This window comes from Meriones unguiculatus, chromosome 11, assembly GCF_030254825.1.
Source record: "Meriones unguiculatus strain TT.TT164.6M chromosome 11, Bangor_MerUng_6.1, whole genome shotgun sequence".
Lineage (NCBI taxonomy): Eukaryota > Metazoa > Chordata > Mammalia > Rodentia > Muridae > Meriones > Meriones unguiculatus.
This window is the reverse complement of record NC_083359.1, coordinates 102,969,242-102,984,013: the sequence shown is the minus strand read 5'-3', so window position 1 is coordinate 102,984,013 and position 14,772 is coordinate 102,969,242. Positions and strand designations below refer to the sequence as shown.

The 14,772-nt window shown below is 47.5% G+C and overlaps 2 protein-coding genes across 4 annotated transcripts in view; one reads left to right on the top strand and one right to left on the bottom strand.

The window, feature by feature from the left end:
• Dusp10 (dual specificity phosphatase 10) overlaps positions 1-12,181 on the bottom strand; it is a 37,941-nt gene extending 25,760 nt beyond the window's left edge. The window contains exons 1-2 of one of the 3 annotated variants that reach the window (XM_021647569.2): positions 12,046-12,181; positions 8,985-9,836 (exon numbers count right to left, since the gene is read on the bottom strand). In XM_021647569.2, the coding sequence (XP_021503244.1) occupies positions 8,985-9,795 (811 nt within the window). In that variant the 5' untranslated portion in view covers positions 9,796-9,836; positions 12,046-12,181. Of the gene's footprint in view, positions 1-8,984; positions 9,837-10,984; positions 11,152-11,821; positions 11,969-12,045 lie in introns of those variants that run through there. The other 2 variants (XM_060364878.1, XM_060364877.1) reach the window with 2 other exon arrangements.
• Positions 12,182-12,245: 64 nt separating this feature from the next.
• On the top strand, positions 12,246-13,568 carry LOC110554737 (uncharacterized). The gene has a single exon (XM_021647568.2). It carries the CDS (start codon positions 12,761-12,763, stop codon positions 13,445-13,447), a length of 687 nt encoding a protein of 228 aa, XP_021503243.1. The 5' UTR covers positions 12,246-12,760; the 3' UTR covers positions 13,448-13,568.
• The last annotated feature ends 1,204 nt before the right edge of the window (positions 13,569-14,772 follow it).

The window sequence follows — 14,772 nt, the reverse complement described above, 5'->3', positions numbered from 1 at the left end:
GCTCTGCTTGCCACGCCCCCTATCCATCTGATTTATTTTTCTTTTGTCTTTCTAGGGGCAACATCTGGTACTATTTAGCGAAGTGGTAGTAGACCTCAGGGCCATGATTCAAAGGGTGTGAGATTATTCCTTCTATGGAATAAATAGAAGGTACTTCTTTCTTCAGACACAAGATAGGGTCGGCGAGTGCCTGCTGCAATATGGGAAAAAGCAAGATGGGCCTGACATCACCCCTGGACCATACTTGATACTAGAAGTTGGCAACAGATGCCCAACGGGGTCCTACTCACTGAGTAAGACGAGAAGCAAACCCTTTCTGGAGACACAGAGAACACCTGGACTTTGTTTTCTTTTCCATGAAACTCAAGTCTCGCGTGGGGCTGTGAGGAGGCTTCTGACATAAATAAAACATTAAAAAAGTCAGACAATGTGCTGACTCTATGCCCACTTTCTCTTTGTAAAGGGGCCTCTGCTTTGCCGGCCAGACATGGACTGACATTTTGCGAGTGATAGGCTGGGGTGCCAAGCTGATGAGAGACAGGCTCGTGCTGGCTCGTCTTCCCTGTTAGCCTGACTGGACTGAGAAGCACCTAGGAGTCACACAGCTGATATGTCTGTTCCAAAAAGATGTGACTATGGAAGGACAGTCCCACCTCAGAGGCCGGGGTCTACACCAATTAAAAGAGCCCAGACGGGAACAGGCATCCTGGTGTTCCTGCCCCAGGGACTTCCTCAGCATGGTGGACTTTCCCCCATCAAACTGTCAGCCAAAATCAAACCTTCCTCCCTCACTTTCTGTTGGGTAGTTCATCACAGCAGTAAGAAGGGTAACAAATATTTATGAGTTAATTGCCTTTCTCACCTGCAAAAGTTCCAAGAGGGCACAGCTTATTTCCTACGCAAAGTAAAAACCTTCCTTTTCTTTACGCTCCAGGAAACATGGGCTTGCCAGTGGGAGAGGACATAGATTTGCTAACTTTTAAGGAATGGTATCTCCTAGAGCAATATTCTGAAAACAAACATGATAAGATTTTGTTCCTAGGTTCTGGATGAAAACATCTATAGAAAAGACATCATGTTGAGAAATCACTAGCAAGCTGAATGTGAAACGCGCCTTTTATTTATTTTACAATGAAAGTTCGTTTTAAGACAGGGCCTCCAAGTATCTCCAATGAAATGTGAAAACGAACACATCGTTGTTTGTTTTTTTCTCTTTAACTGCTTTTCCAAATTAGCAAGATCAGAATCTAAATCAGTAGCACATTTGGTATATGGAAATGTAGCCAATGGAAATGTAGCCAATGAAAATTTACCAAGGATGGATTGTGACAGGATCTAGAATCAGGAAAGAAAAAAAAAGCCCTATAAAGGGCTACTTGATTAGGTTAAAAAGTTGGGCCTGTCCATCCTAACTGTGGATGTCAACATTCCTGTGGGGCGGGGTCTCGGACTGGAGAAAAAGGAGAAAGGAAGTAGAGCACAGGCATCCATCTCTGTTTCCTGGCTGTCGGAGGGATGGAACCAGCTGCTTCAAGCTGCAGCCGCCATGATAAACTGTATGTCCCTTCAGATCATGAGTCAAAGTAAACTCTTCCCGGCTTCTTGCTGGAACAACTTCTCACAACAGGAAATAAGAAGCTAATACGGGGAACTTCGCCACATGACAAAGAGCAAAGGCTTTGGAGCCACCAAGAACTACCTTTTCAGCCTAGCCTCAGAACAGCATTTGAAAACATAAATATAAAATTAAGAGATTAAAAAAAAAAAAAGTCAAACCTTGTCTCTGAAGCACTGTTTGGCTGGTCTGTTTACTTTGTGCATCCTTTTTCTCACAAAGGGCATACCGTGAAATTAAACACAAGCCTTGCTTCTATCAGAAACACGTCCAAACAGTGAGGCTCAAATGACAAAGTCCCACTCGGCTACACAGAGGAACCCTGTCTGCCCTGAACCTTGCAGGCAGAAGGAGCGTGTAAGATTTCCCTTTCCATTAAAATCAGTAAGTCATTTCTCTTCAGGCCTCAGCCTTGGAAATTAATTCTGTAGGCTCTTGGTGTACTTGGAGGAAGCTAGAATCATTCTTGGGAAAGAAGGCAGAGAAAACAGCATAAAGATACTTAGCAGAACAAAATTTCCTGAAGATGAACTACTCTCTAAATAATCTGAGGAATGGAGAAAACATGTGAATGCGCACACACACACACACAGATGCTCAGTCTAAGTCTCTTCAATGCTCTCTTCCTATCATTTCCAAACATGCACAGGACAGATTCGCCAACTTCACACAGCGCCTCACACACAGAAAGAACTTCTAGTCTCTTGTAAGACCTATGATGGGATCTCTCTATCCACGAGGTCATACCACCATGGTGCCACCTGCTGAAGAGCTGTTAGCATTTGAGATGTTGATCTGTAGTTTGTTTGTTTTTTGTTTTTTTTCTTGCAGCTCTGGGCATCAGACCCAGGGCCTTCCCCCTGCTGATCAACTGCTCTACACTTACATGCCCCTCCCCACCCCTTTACTTGGATGTATCTTGGCATATGTTTTAGTGCTCCCTTAAAACATTAAGTGCGTTAGAAAATGGGATTAAATCAATGCTAGTAGTTGGCCCATATTCCAGGGCCTGGAAAAGTCCCATCCATGAGGTTTCAGAATCCTTTGGCTTAAGTCTTTTATCTTTGTTCTGGATGAAAACTGAAAACGTGAAAACAAAAAAGGTACTAGTATTCAAAATGACTAAGTGAGTTATTTTATTTCATGTCCTATACTATATGGCGTTGCCACTATGTGGTGAAAACATACACACATATCAGTCTATGGACCTGGCAAGACCTATTTTAGCACCAACGACCAAGGCTTTGGAATTAATCATGCATGTGACCTTGGATTAGTCATAAACCTCTCCAGGCCTCATTTCCATAAATGCATAACGAGCTTGAACTAGATCAATGGTTTTCCAATTTCACTGTGCAGCAGCATTCTGGGGGAGCTCTTCAAAATCTTGGCATGTGTGGCAGGCTGTACCCTAGACCAAAAGAATCAAAAGCTTCGGGGGTGGGGGAGGACGACACCTGCACACCAGAGCCTGTTAATCACCCGCAGCTGACAGCACAGACAGAATCCGTGACCTTCCAGAGTTGATCAGATGACCATTCCGAAGAACGTAGTTTGTATCCTTAAACTGGATGTGCTGGCACTTGTCCATAATCCCAGCATTTGGGATTAGAGGCAAGATGTCTGCTGCAAGTTCAAGACTAGCCTGAACTCCACGGTGACCCAGTCTCAAAATAAAAACAAATTCTATCTCTAGTGTGTAGTTAGCCTTTGGTACCAAAGTGGATAAAGTTGCCTGAGTACTGTCTTATGGCATAACTTATGCCTAAACTGCTCTGCAGGGATCTTGGAGAATGGAGATGACTGCGGAGCACAGCAGAGAGAATCTAAGGAAACACGGCCTGCTACAAGGCCTCCCTGGCCTCTGAGGGTGTCATCAGCCCAGGGACCTCTTCTGCCCTTGGGACTTCGTCATACCTCCTGAAGGGTTGGGACAAACACACCACGCAAGGAGCAAGGAAACCCACCTTCTCACCCTTGTCCCCACTTGTGCCTCCTAGAGAAACAAGCTTTAGAAACAAACGTAACTGATGTTTTTAACCAGTTACTACAACCTACCACTGCCAAGCCTTTCCTGAACTCTTCTTTTGACAGCCCAGGTGGCTGAAGCCAGTTCAGTTCACAGATCTGATCCAGTAAGGACCCACAGTCCTGGATTCAGACCAACCTGCCCTGTCCCTCTGTTTAAGTACCAAGAGTGTTTCAAAGGCCATGGTGCCTTGCTTAGCTAAAACTGCATGGACCACTCACTGTAGACCTCTCCTCTCCATTATCCCATACCACGAGGAACTACCCAACCTCACAATAAGGAGAACCTAAGCCCCAGGGAGGTGACCCTTGAGGGGCCACCTGAGCTCCTTAAGTATATGCACTGTAGCCTCATGGGAAACCTAACTATAAGAAGCAGAGGGATACGAATAGGTATGGGAAGGAGGCCTGCTCAAGTCCATTTGTCTTTTACTTGCATTGCAACAAGGCAAAAAGAAAGCATCAGCTCCCCTTCTTCCCTCAGACTCCAGCTCCTCTGTGCCACTCAGGGTTACAGCAGCCCATACCCCCTCCTCCTTCCATCTACCCTTTTATAGTCAGACTACAATCCTTCTTCCAAAAATAAATCGAGGAGAAGCCAGAGAAAACAAGTTGAAAAGTTTTATACTTTCGTTATTCTATCCAGGACATTAGCTGGACAGATTTATTGTCCCGTTTTCTTAAACTTCCCTACAAATAAATAATTCTAGGATATGCCCAAATTACTCAGCCTCTTGACCCAACATGTTTTTGCAATTACTTGGCACAACTGTATGCTACTTAAACTAGGTAACAGTCACCAAGTTATTTTTAGGCCTTAGCAACACCACACACACACACACACACACACACACACAGAGGGGCACACAGCTCTACCTAAGTTGTACTTCCTGGAGGGAAGAATACAAGCTACCTTTTGACTGGTACATTTCAATCCAGAGAAAAAATGCTGAGCTACCTGTAGAAAGTGCTCAGCACATACCCTGAGCCCTGCTAAACACTTTGCAAGCCACCCTTTACTGAATTCCGAAGTGAACACGACCTCCACTTACAAAGGAGGAAACCAGAGAACAAAAGGCTTAAGCAACTTGACCAAGGACACTTCATGGAGGAACCCAGAGGCCTCAAAGGCCTGCTGATTTGCTGTTCTTCCTACACGTCTCTACTTTTTCTTTCAGAACTAGTACTTGGCCTTTAGCCTTGAGTAGTGAGAAGGAATTCAGGATAACAAGAATAAAATAGGTCTGTGATGCAGTTAAATCTTAAAAGAGCATACAAAGAAAGGTGCCTACATTACTCCCCCAAAAGAAAGCAGAGTAAGAATATTTTCACAGAGTCTCTAATTTCTTAGCAAAGCCACCCACAGTGTCATGCAACTCTGCACCACTGCTTACTGATGAGTAGTTCAGGGTATGTTTTGACTAAGAAAAACTGTTAGTCAACTTTGCTCTTTGTTCAGGAGTTAAGAGGAAGGTTTGGGAGCTTTTGGGGGAGGGGGTATGTAAAACAGGAACTTACGTATTTTTACATATATGGCAACTTTACATTGAAGATATTTCAACTGTGTTTGTATATTTTAATAGAAACTATTTCTAATATGAAAATGCATAGTGGAGAGTAGAAGGAAGTTTGTAGTGTAAATTTAAATCCCTGTGTTTGACTCCTCCCCTCTGCATCAAGCTTTTAAGCTATTTCTCTGTCAGTCTTCTTTAGTCCTTGCTTCCCCCATCCCCTACCCCCACCCTGCCCCACAACCCCTTCAAAAAGCCTCTGGTATAGAGCAGAGCTGTAAAGATCCATAGCACACAGTCTACCGTTGCTTTTAAGAGCTCACAGCATGTACAGGCCTGGACTCTGACATACCACTGCACAAGCAGAGACAGAGGCCCTGAGGGGGTCTTCTAGAGGGAGGAGGGAGGTTTCTCCTTAGACCCAAAAGCCAGTCACCAACAGTGGTACTCAAAGAACAGTCATGGGAAGGCATATGACACTAAGTATTTAGCTGGAAAAAAGATTACTGTAGAATACTCCTAGCTCGGTTAAATATATCACACTGACTCTAAACATTAGACTAGAGTCTATGACATAGAATATCTCAAACACAAGGAAGGGAAGAAAAGTAGGGAAAATAAATGTTTAATGTGGTTGGTAGGTATATAAAGGTGTTCGCTATATACTCTAATACTTTTCTAAGTGTTTGAAAATTTTTTGATCATAAAGTTTTTAAGGCCACGGATACTCTGAGGGAGAGGGTGCGAGGAGCCATGCCCTTCCCACATACATGAAGGACAAATAATTTCCCTGAAGGCAACATTGTTAAAAAGGAAGGTAGCCTTACGAACACGGCAGCAAAAACAGTGTCTCTCATTTTCAAAGGTCAAGGATTATCAAGCCTTCTGTCTTAGACTAGACACCAAGTTTCAGTTGATTAAAACAATCACCATTAGGTGGAAATGGTTGCAGTTCTTTCAAAGATTAAATTTCTAAAAATTTATTCGGTTGGATGGCTCTGATGTGGTTGACCAGAGGCAAGGGTCCGATGCCATATATCCTTCAGTGGGTAAGGATGAGACAGACTGCACAGACTCGGGCCTAGGTCACTGCAGGGCGGGGACTGTAAATTAGAACAGTAACTCAATCCTAGGGGCTTCTGTGCCTCTGATAAGTTTCGCCCCAACCTGACACTGCTTGACTAAAATGGCAACCCAGCCGCCACTGGGCCCGACAGGCAGCTCCAAAAATGGAGAACATGGCATTGAAACTGTGGGACATAAAAGTTGGACCGGGAGGGTAGCAACCAGTGTTTACAAACACGAACCAGAGTCTTAAATGGATCAGGCATCTTTAAAAAAAAAATTCTCTGAAAATAAAACAAGGCTTGGGGACTCCCAACCATATAGTCTGAACCATCTACCCCCACCCCATCAGCCACATGCGCCCTACAAAATTCACTCATTCCAAAATGGTACCATTCCCGCACTAGCTGAAATACAATCTTAGATCACCAACAAGGGAAGTCCTAAAATAAACTTCAGAAGAGAAGCCAGAGCAGAATGGCCTGCTTGATCCAATCAAGAACCCAGAAGAAGCTGCACACCATGCTCGTTGAGAGACGCACTCCTCATCCTTCACCTCAAGGACACTCTGAAATTAACCTCTGGTTTGACCAGATAAGGGAATAACAGGGAACTCAATGTCCCATTTCTTTTTCCTCCTCCCTAACTTGGTCCTGATTTTAGGCCATTCCTCCCAAAGGTACCAAATTAACAATGATAATAAAGTAGATGGCAAAACCTTTTACTCCTGAACTATAGATTTTCAACCAAATTCCAAGATATTTGAAGGAAAATTCCCCCCAAAAACTACAAAGAACCCAACCTCTACCACCAGAGCGTCTTCCAAGCTGGCCGCCACGGTGTCGCACCAATCCGAAATGAAGAGCCCTCAGCGCAGCTGCCCAAGGGCGCCTGGTGGTGAGGTCAGCAGCGTGTCCAGCCCCGCCCCACTGAGGCAGTCTTTACTCTGACACCGAGGAGCAAGCCCAGGCTGCTGGGATCCTCAAATGTATCTATGGGAAAGGGATAGCGGAACCCCTTTTTCCTCAGCAGTCCTAAGGAGAGACATTGCTCAGTAACAGATGGGCCATCCCTTTATCCACCAACCTGCATGGCAGGAAAGATCCACCACGTACCCTAAGCAGCCCTGTGTTCGAGTTCAGAGTGAGTTCAGAGGTCATAAAGTGAGCTGCTGGCTACCTCTTCTTAGATTGCCTAGACAAAAAGGGCTGATTTTTTTTTTTTTTTTTTTTTTTTTTTTTTTTTTACCAAGCCTATCTTCTTTTTTTACAGGAGAAAAAAACAGAAGCCAGCAAAGCTATCTGTTATAGGTAGGGAATTTGTAGATGGTGTTTTCTCATCTGCAAAAAAAGCACAAGATGGATCATGCCGAGGGAAGGGCAGCAGGGTAACGCCACATGGGGATTCTAAAAGTCAACCAAACAAGAATTCAGAAGTGAGGAACCAGCTAGGCAGCAGAAGCCTGACATATTTGTGACTCTAAGAAAACTTACTGCCACCATCACAACAGTGCCCAGAGCATCTAGAGCTGTGTATAGCTGTGAGCCCACATGCCCCAAGGAGAGCTGTGTCTTTGTGACAGCTGTCCACAGAGACAGCAAAGGCCTACAGTGGGAAGGGGTGTTACACAGCAAAGGGTGACTAAACTGTGTTTCTAAGAGCATTGCAGACATCACTTGGGAGATAAGGAGGATGGGTAGAGCTGCCCCACGCAGACAAATCCTAGTTTGCTCCCCCAAGCAGCCTGTCCTAACAAATACAAAAAGTGTTCAAAGGGACCCAGCAATACTGTTGATCAGCACCACTTTAGGACATTGGCTAGAATTGTGACACCCACACACCCACACCCCAACACAATGCTCAAAAAACAAAACAAAGTTATTGATCACTCTCTGTCATGACCAGGGAAACATTATCAGAGGAGTAATGATGCAAAGAGCCCAAAAGGACAGTGCTGGAGGAGGACAAAGAGGAGCAAGTGGACTGCACACAAGGTCAGGGCAACACTGCGTGGAAGAATCCCAGAAGAGTGGCCCACCCATTCCTTTTGGGGGTTCCAATCATCATAGTTATTTTACACTAGAGGAAAGTGATGCATGACTCCTTCCTGGGAAGAACCAGAAGCCAACTGTTGTCAGATGATGCCAGAAAGAACAATAGGTTGTAGGGCAGTTTATAACTCTATCCCCTTGGAGCTTCAGAAGAGAATTCACACTTTAGGGTTTTAAAATCAAGAGTTGTGCCTTTGTTGAGGATGACTATATAAGCGATGCGAAAATCAAGACAATCAGGCAGGTGAGAAACAGGAAGAGTTTCTCACACACAAAGAACTGGCACCTTCAGATGTATCTGCTATGCACCACAGATACTGCCTCCTCCGCTCCATCAACATTAGTTAGGTCTTGAGAGACAAAAACTTTCCAACCACTCACAGACTGAAATAGAGCTACCAGAGAAGGCGTGACTTGAGATGCCATCTTGGTTGTACAAGCAGCCCTTCGAAAACCATCTCTAGTGAAATGTCTTAGGCTACACATATTAGAAGCCAGATCAATGCTGAGACTCAGATCTGGGTATCAACTCACTGCTACTTGGATTTTCTTTCTATACCAAAATAATAAGGGTGGAAGAAAAGACAAGAGGAAAGGCTATTTTGGTTTGTGTGTCTGGAGGAAAGAGAAGGCTGCCCCATCTACGAGAACCTCTGGGGGGAACCTACATGGCCAGGATGGTATTTAAGAAAGGGGGAGGGGTGGAGTCATTACCTTTCAACACCAGGGGATCTTTGCCTTCTCTCTTCAGGGACTCGAGGACTATGTGGAGTGGCTGGGTAGGCATCACTCGGCTCGGCTCATTGGTATTCTCATCATAAACTATAATTTCTTTGGAAAAGATCCTCTTGAAAGAGTCTTTGCCTTCCCTACAGGAAATCAAGTCTAAAACAGTGATCTTGCCCTGCTGCAGCCTCCGCCGGCTGATCTTATCGGCACAGTTAATGTGTACAGCTCCTTGGATGTGACTCCTGTTGTACTCCATGAAAGGCCTGCAGTCAATGATGACAGGACCCTGGCTGGACAGGTGACTCTTGCTGCATTTGGTCATCTTCTTCGCCAAGTCATTGGGGTAGATGATTTTGATGCTGGCTAGCTGCTTGGGAGTCCCTGACACGGGGCTGCCCACCCCACCCGACGGACTTAAAGAGCCTGTGTTCTCATTATTGTTGACCATCTGGTTAGCAGGGCAGGTGGTCGAGGTTCCTATGGCGGTGGTGGCGGTGCCTGTGGCAATGGCTTGAGTCTGGGCCTGATGATCCTTGTCGTACGTTGCCACAGTGCAGCAGCTAGTACTGCTGCATCCACAATTCAGGGAGCGGGCAGAGCCGCTGGATGAGGGCATATACGTCAGATTCGCAGCCTTGAGGGTCACAACGGCGGTGGCAATGACAGGAGGGTGGCTACTGCTGCCTGGGGTGGCAGAGCCAAGGTAGCTAGAGTCTAAACAAAGGTTGAGATCCTGAGGTCGGACAGGCCTAGACAGTGCCACTACTACCCTGTCGTCTAAAGGAGATGGAGGCATGAGGAGGCTGAAAACTGGGAATTCAAGAAGAACTCAAGAGTCTGTAAAGAAGGGGAAGAAGGAAAGAAAGAATAAAGTCACATGACACAAACGGCCTTCTTCATCCAGTCCCTGGGAAAGACCTCTGCATATCTCTGAGTAAAGTCAAAGTTCTCCCAGGTGCCCTCGGTCTCGATACCATCAAAGGCTGAAAATTCACTTTGATGTATTCAGAGAGAATGCATCCCCAAGGGATCCCATCCATTCTGATGCTAAGTTGAAGGTTAAAACTGGACATGATGTTAGAAAGGGTAATGGCTATTCCTTCATGGAGCTGCATCAAAGTTCAGCCTCAGTGAAGGTAAAGGCACAGAGAACTGAAAACCATGAAGAGCCACAGGGAGGCTCTTACATTTATGCTGAGCCTCCTCTCTTGAGCAGAAGTATATTTCATCTCTGATGGATGCCATTTGTCCGCCCAGGCATTCGCTTTCATTTCTTTACCCAGAGCCAAGGCAAAGAGATAAGCAAGAGCATTGTCAGAGCTCACAGAGATGCACAGAAATTCATGGCAGCTAAATTTACATGAGGGGCGGATATCAACCCTCTGCACATCAGAAGGAGGTGTCTTCCCAACTCAGTCTCCTGGCTAAAAGCTACTCTTGCTTTCCATTCTGTTGGGTCTTTTGAAAAGCTCAGCCTAGTCCTAATTCAAAGCTCACATGTCTTCTGTTAGCCTCTTCCAAGTCAAGCCCTATGTGCCCCTTTCACTATGAGGAACTGTCCTAAAACCACATTTCCAAAAGGAGTCAGGTCTGGGAACCCCAACCCAAGCTGACCTCCACTCAGCCTTTCCCCTCCCTGTACTGTGCCTCTAGGCAAAGAAGGGCTAGGATTTCATCCTGTAATACAGACTTTGCATCTTTATTGGAGCGGCAACTCTGGAAACGATTTTTCAGTCCTGCACTGATACTCCTCTTGGAAACAGTGCGGATTCCCTGAAGGCAACTTCACTCGCCCAGTTGCCACAGACAGGCTAATTGGAAAGTAGTGCCCACGGGGTTACCTCTGCCTCCTCCAAGGGTGCCGGCAACGGGTCACTTACCTCCTCCCCCCCAGGCACGGGGCCACTCTACAACACAGCCATCCTGACTCCTCTACCAAACCTGTACACAGCAAAGAAATCAAACCCCAAGCAAAAGCCACTCACCTAAAGGAACTTTAAGAGCTGTCTGGGCAAACATCATGGATCCTCGGTCTACTCATGACCCACCGTCACTGTTCTCTGACACCGAGCCAAAGTGTCACCGGTGAGATCCACACACGCACACACAAGAGCACGTTCCCACCCGTGTCCGTTATATCCCCACTGACTGACTCGGGTTTCTCTCACCCACCTTTGGATGGGAGCAAAGGATCCAACCTCCTGCCTGCCTCCTTCCCTCCCTCTCTGCCTCCCTCCCTCCCTCCCTGCTTCCCTTGCGTAGTATTTTTTTTTTTCAGAGCGAGTACTATTCCAGAAGCTGTAACTGTGCTCCAGCAGGACCACAAATGCAGTCAGTCTTTGCTTTTATGTTACCTGGTAGGGGACGTCCAGGATCAGTATAGGAGCGGGACCCTCAAATGTGTTCTCAGAGACAGGCTGGGACCAGTACCTCCACACTGCGTGTGCGCCTCGCACACGGGCGCCTCGCACACAGCACGGAGTGCTCTGAGATCTGCATCTTTGCAGCACATAGCTCCAAAGCCATCCAGGCTAGCCCGGGGAAACCTCCCATAAAAATAACGCTATCCCCCTACTTCCTTCCTCACTAACCTCCCTTCCACCGCTAAACAGGAGCTGGAGGAAAAAACCCAAGTGGTTGGAGAATGCTTCCTCCCCGCTCCTGGGGCACGTAGCATCCCTCTTCCACACCACCACTGAGCAACAGCAAAGCCTCGGGCTTTGAAAACTGCCACAAAGCATCTTAACGAAACCAAAACTCATTTTCTCTCTTCATTCCAGAGCAACAAGACGCCAGACCCTAAACCTTGGGACCTTCCTTACCTGATGTCGGTCTCTGTCTCAGTGTCTCTGTGTCTGGGTCTGTTTCTCTGTCTCTGCCTCTCTGTCTCTCCCTCTCTTTCCTCTCTCTCCCTGGGTCTGTGGTCTGTTTCTCTCTGTCTCTGTCTCTCTTACTCAAACACACACACACACACATACACACGCACGCACGGGACCCTCCACCCTCCTGCTCTGAGTGGCCTCAATGCTCAATGACTTCCACTTACTTCATCAATAAGCGTAGCCCTCCACCATCTGGCGCCGGCTCCAGCTATGCGCTCGCGCTGTGCGCCCCCATTCACTCAGCTTCATTGATCCCCAGCAGCAACACAGAGTTACTTTCTCTTTAGCTACAGCGTAAATGTAAGCTTCGGAGGGGGCGGGGCTACCGCCGAGCGACGTCGCATTGCGCCAATGAGGACCCAGAGACCGCCGCCCGCTACCTCACAGTGGCCTCTGGCCAATAGTCGGCCGAGGAGGGCGGAGAAAGGGGCGCGGCCTCCCCGCGGGAAGAAGGCCCGCTCAGACCCGCTTGTGGGTTTGGTGTGTTAAAACACGGGTGGTGATGTCATTGGCAACCAATCAAAAACTTAAAAGTGCCAGCCCGGGCCCGCGCGGAGCAGCCGCTCTCTATTGACATGTAAACCTAGGCGGCAGGACGCGGTTAACCCTTCCCGGGACTGAAGTGTCAAGGGATTGCGCTGGCCGCTCCGGCTGAAACTGGTTCTTCGGACCCTCCTTCGCCTCCCGGTGCGGACGCAGGGCTGACAGCGTCTCCATTCCACCCCGTGACTCCCGGTGGAGACTCAGAAGTGTCCGTCCAACTTTCCCGAGGCCGGAGGCTACTCGAAGCCGGTCCCGCCATGGCTGTAGCTGCGCTGGGCTGGACTTGAGAGCGCACTGGGCCGGCCTCCCCGCCGTCCCGCTCGCCCCGGCCCGCAGATGTCGCTGCCCCTGCGGCTTCCCTATTGCTCTCCCGCGCGGCGGCTGCGCGCCGCGCTCCTGTACCCCTACTTCCGTGCCCCTGTCACTCCCCCGCCTTCCCCAGCCTACTCGCAAGAACCCGACCCCGAACTTGAAGGCTGCACGCCCGAGAGCTACCCGGAGGAGGAGGCCAGGCATTATGAGGGCAGCCGCTGGGGGCGCGTGATGAGCGGCCCTCCGAGCTGCCCTCCAACCCCGCAGCCCTGGCACCGGCCGCCCCCGCCTCCCCCGCCTCCCCCGCCCCCGCACATCGCGGCCCCGGATCCTCCCCCGGCCAGCCCCCAGATCGCGGTGCCTTGGCGCTCACACTCCATCCGCCCCGCGGTGCTGGGCCGCCGGCCCTCAGTGGCGCAGGGCCCTAGGCGAGCCAAGGAGCGCCAGCCTGGAACAGCAAGTGCAGGCGGGAAGGAACAGGAGTTGAGGGTGAGCAGCCAGACCGAGTGGCGCTTGAGGAGCCTGGAAGAGCCGACGCTAGCGGCTCTGGTTCCTAGAACTTGGCCTATTGGTGGGATCTCTGGTCGCAGCATGTGTCCTGGGAAGAGAAATGGGAAGCTGAGCAGACCTGCCTGGGCCTCTCCAGAAAAATATCAGGGAAGCTGCAGAAGAGTGACCCTGGATTTCAAAGTAGTGGAAAAGCCCAGATGAAGTATGACAAAGATGAATCCTAAAGCAGTAGAGCTTTTTATACCTCCCTACCCCGTCCTAGCTCAGAGAGGAAGGCCAAAATGTGAAGTAATTGAAGTGGAATAAAACATTATCAGCTCTGTGGAAGGCTCAGGTGTCATTACTGATGGGAGGTGTTTTTGAAGGCATGCTTTAGACCCCTGACATTCTTTCGCCACTGATGTGTTGATGGAGAGCCAGAAGGTGGCTAGCTCTGTCAACTAAGCCTGACAACCTCCACCCCCCACCCCCCACCCCCGCCACCTCGAGTTGAGTTCTTCCACAAAAGTGCACATTGATGATGCAAAAAGATTGTTCTGTAGCTCGTTTCTATCCGCACACCCAGATACACAATGCTCGGCCCTGAATGTCAGCATGCCAGTATCCAAGGACACACCATTCGGTCCTTAGATCTTTAAGGATTAGCAAGGTTAGGCTGTTGGAGTTAGGCTGTATGTACTTTCCATAGAGGCCAGAAAAGAAGTTCCCAGCTACAGTTTTGTAGCTGAAAGGTTATAACCTATCCCCTAGTATTCACTAGAGTTGGGGGTTCCCGTCCATGGTTTAAGTTCTAAAGTATTGGGTCTGATTCTTGTCTGTGCTCGTCTGTGTATCTGTAAAATGTAAATTCTCATTTAATGAGATGATTATTATGGTTTCAAACTAATAAATTATCACAATTCAGTAAACTAAAACTCTTAGTTATCCAGGCTGAAAAATTGGGAAAACTGACAAAAAGTACTCATCATCAATCAAACCTGAAGTATGGAATTACCAGATCATTAACATATGCAAATATTTAGAGGTTTTTTTTTTTTTTTAATTAGGCAGTACAGTTTTTCAATACTCAAGGTAGAAGTCAGATTTCAGATAGTTTTTTGTTTTGTTCTTTTGGGTTTTTTTTTGTTGTTGTTGTTGTTGTTGTTTTGTTTTTGCAATCACTATTCTATGACATTTTTTCACCGAGAGGTGATTTTTATTCCTGATTTGGAGACATAGCTCCAATTTGGAGTCATAGTATTGTGAAAATACTTTCTAAAACAGCCTTTAGGTTTAAATGTGTGAAATCAGTCTGCTAAGGGCCATGAACACAATCAGTATTGAATGCTCTGCAAAGCCTTGCTGTTCAATTTTAATCCCAGAGAAAGAGCGAAGCATCTTCATTGCCCTTGGGACTTGTAACATGCTCCTGCTGCTTTGTAGCTCCTACACACTGTAAGGAGCACATGGGTCCTACCACGGCCTTGTGCTGTGTGTTAGAGCGAAAGAACGAAGCTAAGTGTGGCCAGGATCTGAGACGGAAACCA

Bases quoted from the DNA above. Each gene is read 5' to 3' on its own strand.
- LOC110554737 (XM_021647568.2), top strand. From the start codon at position 12,761: ATGTCGCTGCCCCTGCGGCTTCCCTATTGCTCTCCCGCGCGGCGGCTG.